Raw genomic sequence first — 12,528 nt, forward strand, 5'->3', positions numbered from 1 at the left:
ACACCCAAGGTCAATTACTTATGTACGATTGTCATCCGATAGGGGACTTTGTATTGCCTGACAATACTGAATGAGCTTTTTTTTTTTTATGCAAGGAAGAAGAAACAAGAGGCTAGAAGCTCGCAAAAATGCTGCAAGAGAAAACAAAAACAAGATAACAGAGAGCCAATATCAAGATATGTTCATTTCAGGATGCCTGGACACACTGTGTTTGAAAGACTGAAGGTCATAGGCAGTAGTAGATTCAGACAGAAAAAGACAATTCCAGACTTGCCCTGTTCCACACATGAAGGACTGGGAATAACGGTTAACTATTGCATTGGGAAGTTGGACAGAAGAGGGATGAGAATTTTTCGCTAAATAGGTGTTACATGCCAGCTGAAATGATGGAGGGATGCAAGCAGACAGTACATAGGAGCAATGACCACGAAAGAAGCGATCAAAAATGATAAAGATACAGCAGTATGGCAAAGGGACAGGCTTGAAGGAAGCCAGTAGGAGGAGGAGATATAAACAAACGAGAAGACAATGACTTCAGTTTATTGAGAAGATCAGTATGTGGAGAGCCTCCCCACATATGAGAGTTGTGCTCTATGTACGGACAAATAAAACCCCTGTATAAAGTCAACAACTGTGCAAGGCTAAAGAAGGCATGCAATCGGCTTAGCACACCTAATCCCTTGGAAGGAGACTTCACTATAGTGGTACTATGATCTTTCAAAGACAAATCTCCATAGTATGAAACACCGGGTAAGTTTAAAGATGATGCAGGACTGAGATTGATATTGTTAAACTTTAGAGGATACTCCTGTGGAAAATTTTAACAAGTTGAAAGACATAAGAAAAAGTATGGGGGTATTAAGAAAACATGATTAGATTTTCCCCAATTAGATATATGAGTCAAGTCAGACATTAGGTATGGCTTAGCCTCATCCCTTGTTTGCTGAGATGGATGCTGCTAAAAGCTAATGAAAAGATGAAGGTTGGAGTCATCAGTTGATAGGGTTAGATGCACAGCTTAGGTCATTGATGAACAGAAGGAAGAGAGTTAGTACTAGGATAGAGCCCTCAGGTACACAACTGTTGATAGCACTAGATGAACGGTTGCTGTCGTTGTCTACAACAGCAGCTTTAGAACGACTGATTATAAAGGAAGCTGGAGATGACAACACAGATAGTAGAATAGAAACCATAGGAGGGCAGTTTGGAAATTAAAGATTTATGGCAGACTTTATTCAAAGCCTCTGAGATGTGTAGTGTAATGGCAAAGCTTTCACCGAAGTTCTTAAAGAAGAGTAACCAGGAATATGAAACGTAGGTGAGAAGGTCGCCAGTGGGACGTCCCTGGCGAAATGCATACTAACGATCCGAAAGAAGGTTGTGATAAGAAAAGTGCTTTAAAATATTTTTGTTAAGAATACATATAACAACTTTTGAAATACAGGATGATAAGGCAAATGAGTGTGCCTTGCACAATACAGAATTTATTCTCGCGGGCATGGAAACATACATTCCTTTCTCATATCTTATGACTAATGCCAAAAAAAGGCTTAATCATGCTTGCTTTAATGCTGTCCACAACAAACAGGCCTACAAAAGGTACCAAAGCCAACCCACACCTTAATCTCATCGGTTTCATGTTTTCGCCTGGAATCGTGCTAAGTTTGTTCTTCGTTCTGCCCTAAATAATTTCGTTCGTACTAAAGTCTCTGAACTCTCCAATTCAAATTCTTCCCGTTCCTTCTGGCACCTTGCCAAAAATCTCTCTGGCAACTTTATTTCACCATCCTTCACATACCTTTTCAATCTGATTGCTCTGCTGCTATTCCTTGTACTGATAAAGTAGAACTCTTCACACAGATACTCTCTTCCAGTTCCATCTTAGACCATTCCGATGCAGTTCTTACATCACTTCCACCCTGTGACTTCCTCAGGCGGACAGAAGATTTTCTTCAATTGATGTATTTTCTGCTATCACTGGCCTCAATAGTAACAAGGTAGATGGGCCTGATGAGATCCCTCCTGTTGTCCTCAAGAACTGTGCTTCTGTGCACACACTTTGCCTAGGTAAACTCTTTCGACCTTGTCAACTTGCACCTTTTCCTCTAGCTAGAAATTTACTCTCATTCAGCCTTTCCCAAAGAGGGGGGGCCATTCCCAGCCCTGTAACTGTCGTTCAGTTACTTTAACATCCTGTATTTTAAAAGTTTTTGGATCTTAACAAAAAAAAAAATTAAGCATATTTCCTACCACAACTTTCTTTCCAATCGCCAGTATGGGTTCCACCAGGGATGCTCCACTGGCGATCTTCTCATCTACTTTTCAGACTCGTCTTCATCCTCCTCTCGGGACTTTAGCAAAAGCTTTGCCATTGCACTTGACATCTCAAAGGCTTTTGATCCAATTTGGCAATAATCTTTCATTTCCAGTCTCTCTGCTTACGATTTCTATCTTTATATCTCTTTCTTCATCTCTAGTTTCTTTTCTGGTCGTTCTATAGCTGCTGTTGTAGACGGCCACCCTTCTTCTCATAGAGCTTTCAATGATGGTGTTCCTCAGGGCTTTGTCCTATCACCAACTCTTCCTTCTATTCATCGATGACCTTCAATGTCGTACATCTAATCCTATCCACTAAAACCCTGATTGACTCCACGCTTCACGTTTCCATTCGCTTCCTGCAGCATCCATCTCAGCAGTTACTTCAAGAAGCCATGGATGAGGTTATGGAACACCTAATGTCTGACTTAGCTCATATCTATGATTGAGGTAATAGTAATTTTGTCTTTAATGCATCAAAAGCTCAGTTCTTACATCTTTCAACCAGACAAAATCTTCTAATCCACTAATTTTTAACAATGTCCAGCTAAATCTTGCATCATCTTTATACATACATGAGGTTTCATTCTCTTGGGATTTATCTTGGAAACATCATATTACCTTTCTTGTATAATCTGTTAAGCCGACTCTGTCCCTTCTTTACCCGTGCACAGTTGTTGACTTTATACACAGGTTTTATTCACCCCTGTGTAGAGGGGAACTCTCATGTCTGGGGAGGCTCCCCACATACAGCTCTTCTCAACAGGGTGGAGTCAAAGGCTTTTCATTTCATTAATTCACCTCCTCTTACTGGCTCCATTCAACCTCTGTCTCTGAACCACACTGTTGCATCTTTATTTCATTTCTATCGGTACTTCAATGGTCACTGCTCCTATGAACTATCTGCTTGCATCCCTCCACCATTGCTGTGGTGGTAAAAAATATTCATTTCTTTTCTGTCCAGCTCTTTAATGCATGAGTTAATCGTTACTCCCAGTCCTTCATGTATGAAACAGATCAACTCTGGAACTGTCTTGCTACTGCCTATGATCTCCAGTATTTCAAATGCAGTTTGTCCAGGCATCTTGAAATGAACGGATCTTGGAATTGGCGCTCTGTTATCTTGTTTTTATTTTTTCTTGGAGGGAACAATCTTGTCGACTTCTGGCCTTTGGTTCCTTCTTTCTTATGTAAAAAAGTTAGAGTGCTGGGAATCGTCACTCTTCTTTTTGATGGGGTGAATGACAACAAACTTCCATTAAGAAGAAAAGGTGCAAGTTGACAGGCAAAGGCTAGAGTTTACCTAGGCAGGATCTAAGCACAGAAGTACAGTTTCTGAGGACAATAGGAGGGACTCCATCGGGCCCATCTACCTTGTTCGTACTAAGGCCAGTGATGGCAGAAAATATACCATTTGAAGAAATTTTAGCATCAGCCATGAGGATGTCAGAGGGAGGAGGTGTTGGAGGAACAGCACCGGAATCGTCTAAGGTGGAATTGGAGGCGAAAGCCTGAGCGAAGAGTTCTGCTTTTTCAGTAGAAGAAACAGCTATAGAATCATCAGAGTGGAGAATAGGAGGGAAGGATGATGACGTAAAATTATTAGAAATGTTTTGGAAAGATAACAGAAGAAGCTGGAAGAATTTGAGTACGAGAGCTTAGAGCATTTACTAGGATTAAAATTATTTCTTGTGAAGCGGAGGTCTGACTTAGCATGATTCCAGGCAGAAACATAAAAGAGATGAACTTCAGGGTTGGTTGGCTCTTGTACCTTTTATAGGCCCTCTCCTTGTTGTGAACAGCATTAGAACAAGCATGATGAAACCAATTTTTCTTCCATTAGTCATGAGATAAAAAAGAATTTATGCTTCCACACCCATGAGAAAAACCTCCGCAATGCACAAGGCACATTCAGATGGCTGTCAGCCATGGAAGCAATAATCTTTCCAGGGAAGATCAAAGAAGTACTGCCTGTCAGGGGCGCACCCAGGGGGGGGGGGCAAGGGGCCATGGCCACCCCCCGAAATTTCCTTCCTTGTAAGAAACGAAATACACTAATAGTCGCTCGAAAAAAATCATGATTATATGTTCTGGCAATCTGACCGCGTCACCTCCCTCGGCCATCGGAGTAAGGACACGTGCACTCAACAACACGTCAGCAGTCAGTCCGTCGCCATTCACTTCAAGAAGAACATCACGTGTCTACAATCTGCTGCTACTCTGCTAGCAAATTATGAAGCGTCAACTAGCCATCCAGTGTTTTATCAACAAAAAAGCAAAGATTAACCCGCCCCGTCCCGACGACGTATGGGTACGTCACCACGATTTGCATTTGCCAGTCCCAGCGACGTACCAGTACGTCGTGCAATTGCAAGGTACCTAATTTGCACAATTTTCAATTTTCGCACGTGATTTTTCGTATGTATACACGGGACACCTTCCTCTATTCCTGTACAAGATACCAAGCAGGGACAATGCCTTACACTGCATAACCTCCCCCCTCCCCCCCTCACGCCATTGTCTTGGCAAAGGACCTGTTACCAGTGACCTGGCTAGTAAAGTTATTCAGGGCCAGAGTGATTCCCCAATCGATGACAATGTGGAGGACAATGTTTACATAGCATTAGAAGAAGAAACAGCCAGAAATAATGATCAGGTAGTGTGGCAAAAATAGGTCAGGTATGGTGATTAGTTAGTGAGTGAAACAATGCTTATAATGCCTTTATTACTGCTTGAAAACCAATATACTGTCATACTACATATACATTCGTACCAAGTAAATAAATAAATACCGTTTATGAGTGGATAAAATAGTTACCCTCCCATAGAACTCGTTTTCTTTGGTGCCAGCATGTTAGAAAACCCACTCAGGTAAGGAGGAACTCCTACCTGGATTGGGCACTTTAAACCTCAGGAGAGCGATTTCTCTATGAATTTTCGATGTTTCTCACCAAAAGCGAAGGTTTTAGCCAAAAAAAAAAAAAATCGAAAATACCTCGGGACTGGGGGATGTCAGAGGTGCGGAAAACCTCGGGACGTGACGGGTTAAAGAAGATGATCGGAATCCTCCAGCTGCTGAAGTAAGGTATGTAACAGTAAAATAATAATATTTACTCAGAGTATTCTATACAAATAGCCGGAGCTGACGAAACAACTACAGTTTTTATTTACAATAACACAAGATACTGAAAACACTCTCTCATATACATTTTTTTTTTTTTTTTACCGCAGCCCTGTAAACAATGTACTGTATTATTCGGTACACTACATACCGTAGTACATACATTAAGTTCAGATTTATTTCACTTATCAGTAAACATTTTGCAAAAAATATTAATACATTTGCAGTTTAATATATATCACTCTCTAATCCAGTGGTTTTCAAACTTTTTGTGTATATAGCTTACATGAGGTTTTCTTTATGTAAATAAAACATTCCACTGTCTGTGTGTTTCAAATGCACAAAAGTAAATAAAAGTGACTTGCATTATATATTTTTTTTCTAGCCACAGTATTCATTTTTATGCCCCCCCCCCCGAAAAATATTCCTGGGTGTGCCCCTGCTGCCTGTAGGCCTCCCAATTGGCAGCTCCAATGTGCCACAGGCTCCGCTTCTTGGGAGGGTCCACTGGCCAAGATAGGACAGGCTAAGGCGATAAGGTTGTGACTGGAGGAGCCTAATGAAGAGAAAAGATTAACAGGTTAAGCAGAAGGATTAGTCTTAAGGAAGAAGTCAAGGCAGTTTGGGTTACAGGTAGGGTGCTGTACAAGCTGCCCTAGGTCTTTAAGGAAAAAGAGAGGTGCGCTTGTTCACCAGTGGATCGGTGAAAGGAGAGGAGAGCCATAGGTCGTGGTGAACACTGAAATCCCCTAGAATGGAGATTTCGGATCATGGAAAAATTGATGTGATATGCTCCATCTTAGAAGTAAGACAAAGAATTTTTCATAGTCAGTAGATTTAGAGGATAAGTATATAGGAGAGATATAATTAGTCAGAGAATGCATGGTAGCTAAAGTCAGAATAGAGAATTCGTGTTCAGGAATACGAGAGCAAGATATGTTGTTATGTACCTAGACACAAGAGCCACGTTTGGCTTTAAAGTGACTGTAGATAAAGTAGGAGGATAGAGTACAAAGAATTTTTTACTATCAGCCGCCTCAGACAGTTGAGTCTCGGTAAGGAAGGGTAGGTGTGCTTTAGAGAAGTAGAGATGGCGTTCAAGAGAGAAAATTAGAGGAAAGGCAGCAAATGTTACAAAAATGAAAAAGTGAGTCAAACACTGGTTCCAGGTAACTCGCTTGGTCGTCACCAGGAGAGGAGGGATGATGGAGGCTTTTATGTTTTCCTCCCCAAGAGCAGCCGAGGCTTGGTGTTGAGATGCCATTTATTTTTAATAGGAAGTATATTGTAATGTGTACGAAGTTTGGTGTTGACAGTCAGAGGAACTTGTACCAGAGAGCATGCTGGCCTACTTTCTGTGTTAGTGACACACTGTAAAAGTTCAGTAAAAGGGGGTGGTCAGAAGCTAGTCCCATGAGCTGATGAAACGGGAGCTACAGCTCTCCTTGTCATCAGCTTTCTAGCCACCTTGGAAGGCCCTCCCTGCTACAGTCTACTCCATGCTGCCTGATTCTGTATGCATTATGGGAAAAGACGAATGAAGATTGTATCACTGAACAATGCAACCTCGCCATGGAAAGGCATATTTTGAAGTCTTGGTGATAGTGTAATCTATTCTCAGTTCAAGTGTGAATCAAAGTAAAGTTAGTAGTGGTTGTGGCGGTGCTGTGTGCAAGGGTGGGGGTATCGCCGGTGCAGTGAACGAAACCCTGCCTAAGCAGGAAAAGATTACAGTAGGGTTGTAATTTTTCTGCGACACAAGAGAATAAAATATATTTGGTTCACTTCTGTCAGTGTGCTGTGATTACTCTCTTGCTTAAATAGGGCCGCTTTCACTACATCATTGTGGTTTCTCCACCATCACCTCTGAATTTCCTAATCCACACCTGAACTGAACGTACACCGACATTAACAAAATAAGAAATATCCATCACTGACTGATTTGTCTTGTGCACCGAAAAAATATTTGATATCTATTACGTCAGGTTCTTCCTCCTACAATGCAAACATACGCATGTAAATGATTGTACACCAACGTCACGTGCAGATAAACCACTCCCTACGGTCAACATCTACTTACCTCTATGCAGGACAGAGGAAAGTTGGGGTAGGATCTGCTATCGTTCCAATGTAGGTTAGGCAGTTTAGAATTGCCAGGAGTATGCGAACCTCCTTCCCCCGAATGCAACAGGCCAGACAGGGTGAAGTGTTTATTGCCAAGGCATTCTGCATCAACCTCCTCATACACAAACCTGTGGCTTCCATTGTATGTACACTGCCACAGCTGTGGGCATGGGTTTTCCTTCCATCACCTTCAGCTAGTCACTCAACAGATTGGCAGCCTTATTACTTTTCCTGAATTCCTCAACAAAGCTTACCTATTAACTTAAATATAGACAAATCTTCTTACATTCTCCTAACAGCTAAATATTTTCCTTGGCTTGGTCAGGTTTACAGTGATAACAGGGACTTTTATAAACAGCAGGCATAGAAGAAATATGTAACTGGGAGCTAATGATACATACACCTAATCATACTGAGATCTTTGGAAACACAAATTCTGGAGGATATACTGATGATCAAAAGACAATTAACATTTGGAAGTAAGAGAATCAGCTTTGCACTGCAGGCATAATGGTGATGTTGCTGCATGTGGTAATGGTTTTGACAGAAATGATGGTGTTGAAGAGTGTGATGGTAGCTTTGATAGATGTGGTGTTAACAGGTGAGGGTGGGTGACGAGGATGTCAGTGACCGTGGCCACTTGGTGTACCGTCTGGCTGGGGACGGCGTGGATGACCAGCCCACCGGGGACGCTGCCTTTACCATCAATGCCAGCACCGGAGACCTCATCCTTCTTCGGGTAGGCATAGAGCTGTGTTTTTAAAACTGACCATGTCACTCACGGGAAAACTGTGAATAATTAATGTTTTATATTGCATTCCACGTTAAAGAGCGCTTTCAGCAGCGAGGCTGAGAAGCTAAACACACTATGATTTCATTAAGGATTTCTCAGATGACTATGAAAGAGTAAGGGCCTGCTTAACCTTCACCATTTGTTGGAAGAACGCTGGTGGAAATCTTCTGACGCTGTCTATTCACTGAATAGTACAATATGACTAATTAGCCATCTATCCTACAACGTCACATATTTTCTTTTTTACCTAATGAAAGCATCTGTCACTGGCCATAATCAAATTCAAACACATATCCATTGCCTAAAAGGGTTTGGAATATTCTTTCCCGGTTGCTGCAGTGATTATTTTGCATTAGAAATACAGTAATAATAATAATAATAATAATTATAATAATAATAATGCCCGGTATTGATAGTCTTTTAGCCTGTGGAAAGCACTCTTTTTTTTCTCTCTGACATTATCTGCTAACTTGCCTGTGTGTGCCATATCATCAGCGGTAGATTGCCAAAGCTTGTGGTGGGTTCAAATGGAGTCTTTTGCATCGTTTGTGGAATATATTAAACCTAGGGTCTCGTTCTTTTGAGTCATAAGTATATTTCTATTGGAAAAGTAGCAGTGACATATGAAATTTGTATTTCTTAAGAAGAGACAGCAGTTTCGGCCTGATGAGGATCCTTTTCGAAATCGGGAGGAAGCTGTTGTTCTTTCGTAATAAAGTATCATGAACCATGATAGTGGTTCATAATAGGATCGCTCCACAATTTGCTGAAAACCCTAATAGAACTGCCACTTAAAAACCATCCTAGAAAGCAAACTTATTCTTGAAACAACATCTAAAGCAGGGGTTCTTAACCTGGGGTCCATGGACCTCTTGAGGGTCCATGGATGAGCTTCAGGGGGTCCGTGAAGGTCAGAATAATTGAGAATATTTTCGTAATGCTGTTTGGCATCATTAACGGACAAAAAAAAAAAAAAAAAATCGAGAGTCTTGAAGAATTATGGTGTTCATTGACACAACCCTACCCCCTTCTGGCAAAGCGAGCTATGGGTGCTGTGATTCCGTTTGCTACAACATAACTTTGCGAGTCAGGGTTTTCAGCGCTTGTTTCTATCAAAACGAAAAGTCGAACTCAACTGGATGTCAACGATGACATGCGTGTTTCCTTGCCAAAGACCACTCCACAAAGTCTTCTTATTCAAGCCAAACAACCCTGTCACTGAAATGAACTTTTGAGCAGAATTAATGTTTTGTTTTGTTTAATTTGCACAAGTTGGATGTATTTCATTTTTTCATCGAGTGGCCATTAGCTTTTCCATGAAAGAGTGGGAAACAGTTCTTTGTAATGACAATTTTATACTTCGTGTATGTCATACATTGCGTGAGGCAATTTTCAATATAATAAAGTACATTCACTGCATGCAAAATGCTGTGTTTGTGCTTATGTGCATTTTTGTAGGGAAGGGGTTCATAGCTTTCACTAGATTCGCGAAGGGGTCCGTGATTCGAAAAAGGTTAAGAAGCACTGATCTAGAGGGTTCCTTTTCAATAGTTTAGGTCAGCCAAGCATTGATAATGTGGAAAAGAAGTGTTATAAGAAAGTTTGGTACGTTCGAATTATTATTATTATTATTCATATTATTGTTTCCCAAGGATACAAAAAAATATATTCGGTATTTCTGGATAAAAAACAAGTCACTCGTACCTAATGGGTCACAGCGTGTGTCCATGACCCATTTTAAAACACCTAATCAAAAGATGATCATCCTCCTTCCGGATACATAGAATCCTCTACGCCATTGCACGCACGTGAGAAGCCATTTAAGTACGAATTGCCAACAAGTATCAACAGTGCATCACTAGCAGCGTGCCTATATTAAATTTTATATTGTACTACGTTATTACTAGGTGGAAAACTCTAGCTAATTGATTACTTATGTGGACAGTGAAGCGCCGTTGTGGGAAAGGGTCTCTGCGTAATTAACACGCACTAGTGAGAGTCTACACAGTTACAATAATTTTTAACTCAAGCTTTATTTAGCCTTTTTTAGTTCACCCCTGAAGTCCCAGCAGGTTTGTGTGTAGACATCACGTGAGACAACTGAAAAGCGCTGGTTTGTGATTTACTCTCTAATTGGAAGTTACCACGTTGTGATATCGTGACCATTTCTTAAAGTGAACTAACGCCAAACTTGGATCAGTTTTTCAGCGTTTTGCAATTCATTGTGACAGTAACCATCTGTCGAGTCAACTGCAGAGGGGCACAGAGGAGGGGGGAGAGGAAGAGATGGAGGAGGGGGGCAACGAAGAGGCAGAGGAAGGGGATGAAGAGGGCATGGGTGAGGCACAAGAAGTGCCCCCTACATCAGTTATTACTGTAACTAATGTAGTAATGTTGTATTTTCAATTTCACACAAAAACTTACCCACTATTATGCAAAATAGTCGTGCAAAGCACACAACAGCAGATTTTGATTCTGTCTTGTAATCATTTTGAATATATAGCGTTTCAGAGTTTACTCAATGAAACTTTTTAAAATTATCTTTGTTTAACCAGGTTGCAAAACATAGAGATTCTGAAACAATGTCCACTGTAAGAGGCCTCACAACTACAGTAAACAAAATGAAGACTAGCATTTAAAATACCAATCAACATTTAGTGTGTGCAAAGCCATAACACCATAGCAAGGAAAATTATTAGAAAATGACAAGTGTTTAGTGTCATAACATAAAAACTTTAATGGTAATTGAAATGCAAGAATTCTGATTATTTAATTCAGAAATGGATTTTTAAAAAATAAGCAAACTAGGTTAATAAAAAATCAGTAATTAAATATGGGGAATAAGGATCCCTAAAAAAAGTAAAGAAACAAGGAAGGGTCACTGGAAAGCGTGCAAAACCAGCAAGGATTCAAGTAACGTTGACAATGTAAACACACAAATCCCAATTTTGACTCTTTTCAAACTGTTAATACCAGAGTCAAAAGGGATTTGTGGGTTTACAATGTCAACGTTACTCGAATCCTTGCTGGTTTTGCATGCTCTCCAGCGATCCTTTTTGTTTGTTTACTCTTTTTTTTTTTTTTTTTTTTTTAGTAACCCCTACTCCCCATTTTCATCCTTATTTGAGTATATCTCGCTCAGCTGAACATTTACGGCAATATGAAATCAAAACCAATTTTGATAATACAAACAAAGCAAAATACTTTTGTTTAATGCTGTTTTGTCTCCCTGTTCAGGCATTGGACCGTGACCCCCCACAGGGAAGGGGAGTGTGGCGGGTGAAGGTGGAGGTGAGGGACGGACAGAGGTGGTGGAGAGGAGACGGGGAAGGAGTGAATGCTCACGTCCCAACACCCTCTGTCTGGCTCCAGCAACACTCACCCCACCACCAGAACCGCCAGGCATCATGGGGTCACCAGCAGTCGCACAACCAGGTTCACCAGGACGGTCAGGAAGAAGGAGTTTCATTTCCTTTGAATTCGTCTGGCTCGGGCTTGTCCTCCAGTTTTTCATCCAGTGGTCGGCCAGGTCAGAGTGTCTCATATAGTCTTTCTTCACACTATTCTTCAAAATACTCAGCTATCAATATCACTTCATTCTCACGATTCCAAGGGCAACATCAAGGTGGAAACGGCAAGAGAGGAGCGAGGCATGAGAGTGATGCGTCGTTTCCAGTTGTTCAAGGACCTTCTAATGACTCTTTACTCCAGCTTGTTTCAAGTGTAACTCCGATTAGTAACAGTAAGAGCAGGAGAACACAGACAGAGGTAGAACACAATGGAAGAGGAACCAGAAGAGGTAGCCTTGACAGTGTGACTGGGAGTGAAAAAACAAATCAAGTAAATGAAAGTAGAAACAAACAATACCATTTTAATTTTACTATTTGTGAACCAGGCAAAGAGAAAGTGATAACAAACAACAAAGAAATAAAGAAAATGCCAAAAGAACTGAACGGTGCATTCAGAAACAGGAGACAGAATCTTTTTTCCAGCAATAATTACGCACTACGCAAATGTTCAGAATGTCAGATGAGAAAATATGAACAACATGATCACACAAGGAAATCCTCCAAGTTCTTTCCCACAGGTTGGGTCAAAACTGCAGTGATAAACGCAACTGGAAAAGCAAGTGAATATTCCTTTCCAAACCTTCTCTCACCCTGGGCCTTAACAG

The 12,528-nt window shown here is 40.9% G+C and overlaps 1 protein-coding gene across 1 annotated transcript in view; it reads left to right on the forward strand.

Moving 5' to 3' along the window:
• LOC145409053 (putative neural-cadherin 2) overlaps window positions 1–12,528 on the forward strand; it is a 395,645-nt gene that overhangs the window by 180,277 nt on the left and 202,840 nt on the right. Inside the window, exons 5-6 of the mRNA XM_080279608.1 lie at window positions 8,163–8,300; window positions 11,592–11,802. Of these exons, the coding sequence (XP_080135734.1) occupies window positions 8,163–8,300; window positions 11,592–11,802 (349 nt within the window). The remainder of the gene's footprint in view (window positions 1–8,162; window positions 8,301–11,591; window positions 11,803–12,528) is intronic.

Source organism: Coenobita brevimanus, chromosome 79, assembly GCF_032717465.1.
Source record: "Coenobita brevimanus isolate Jiangsu-jjx chromosome 79, ASM3271746v2, whole genome shotgun sequence".
NCBI lineage: Eukaryota > Metazoa > Arthropoda > Malacostraca > Decapoda > Coenobitidae > Coenobita > Coenobita brevimanus.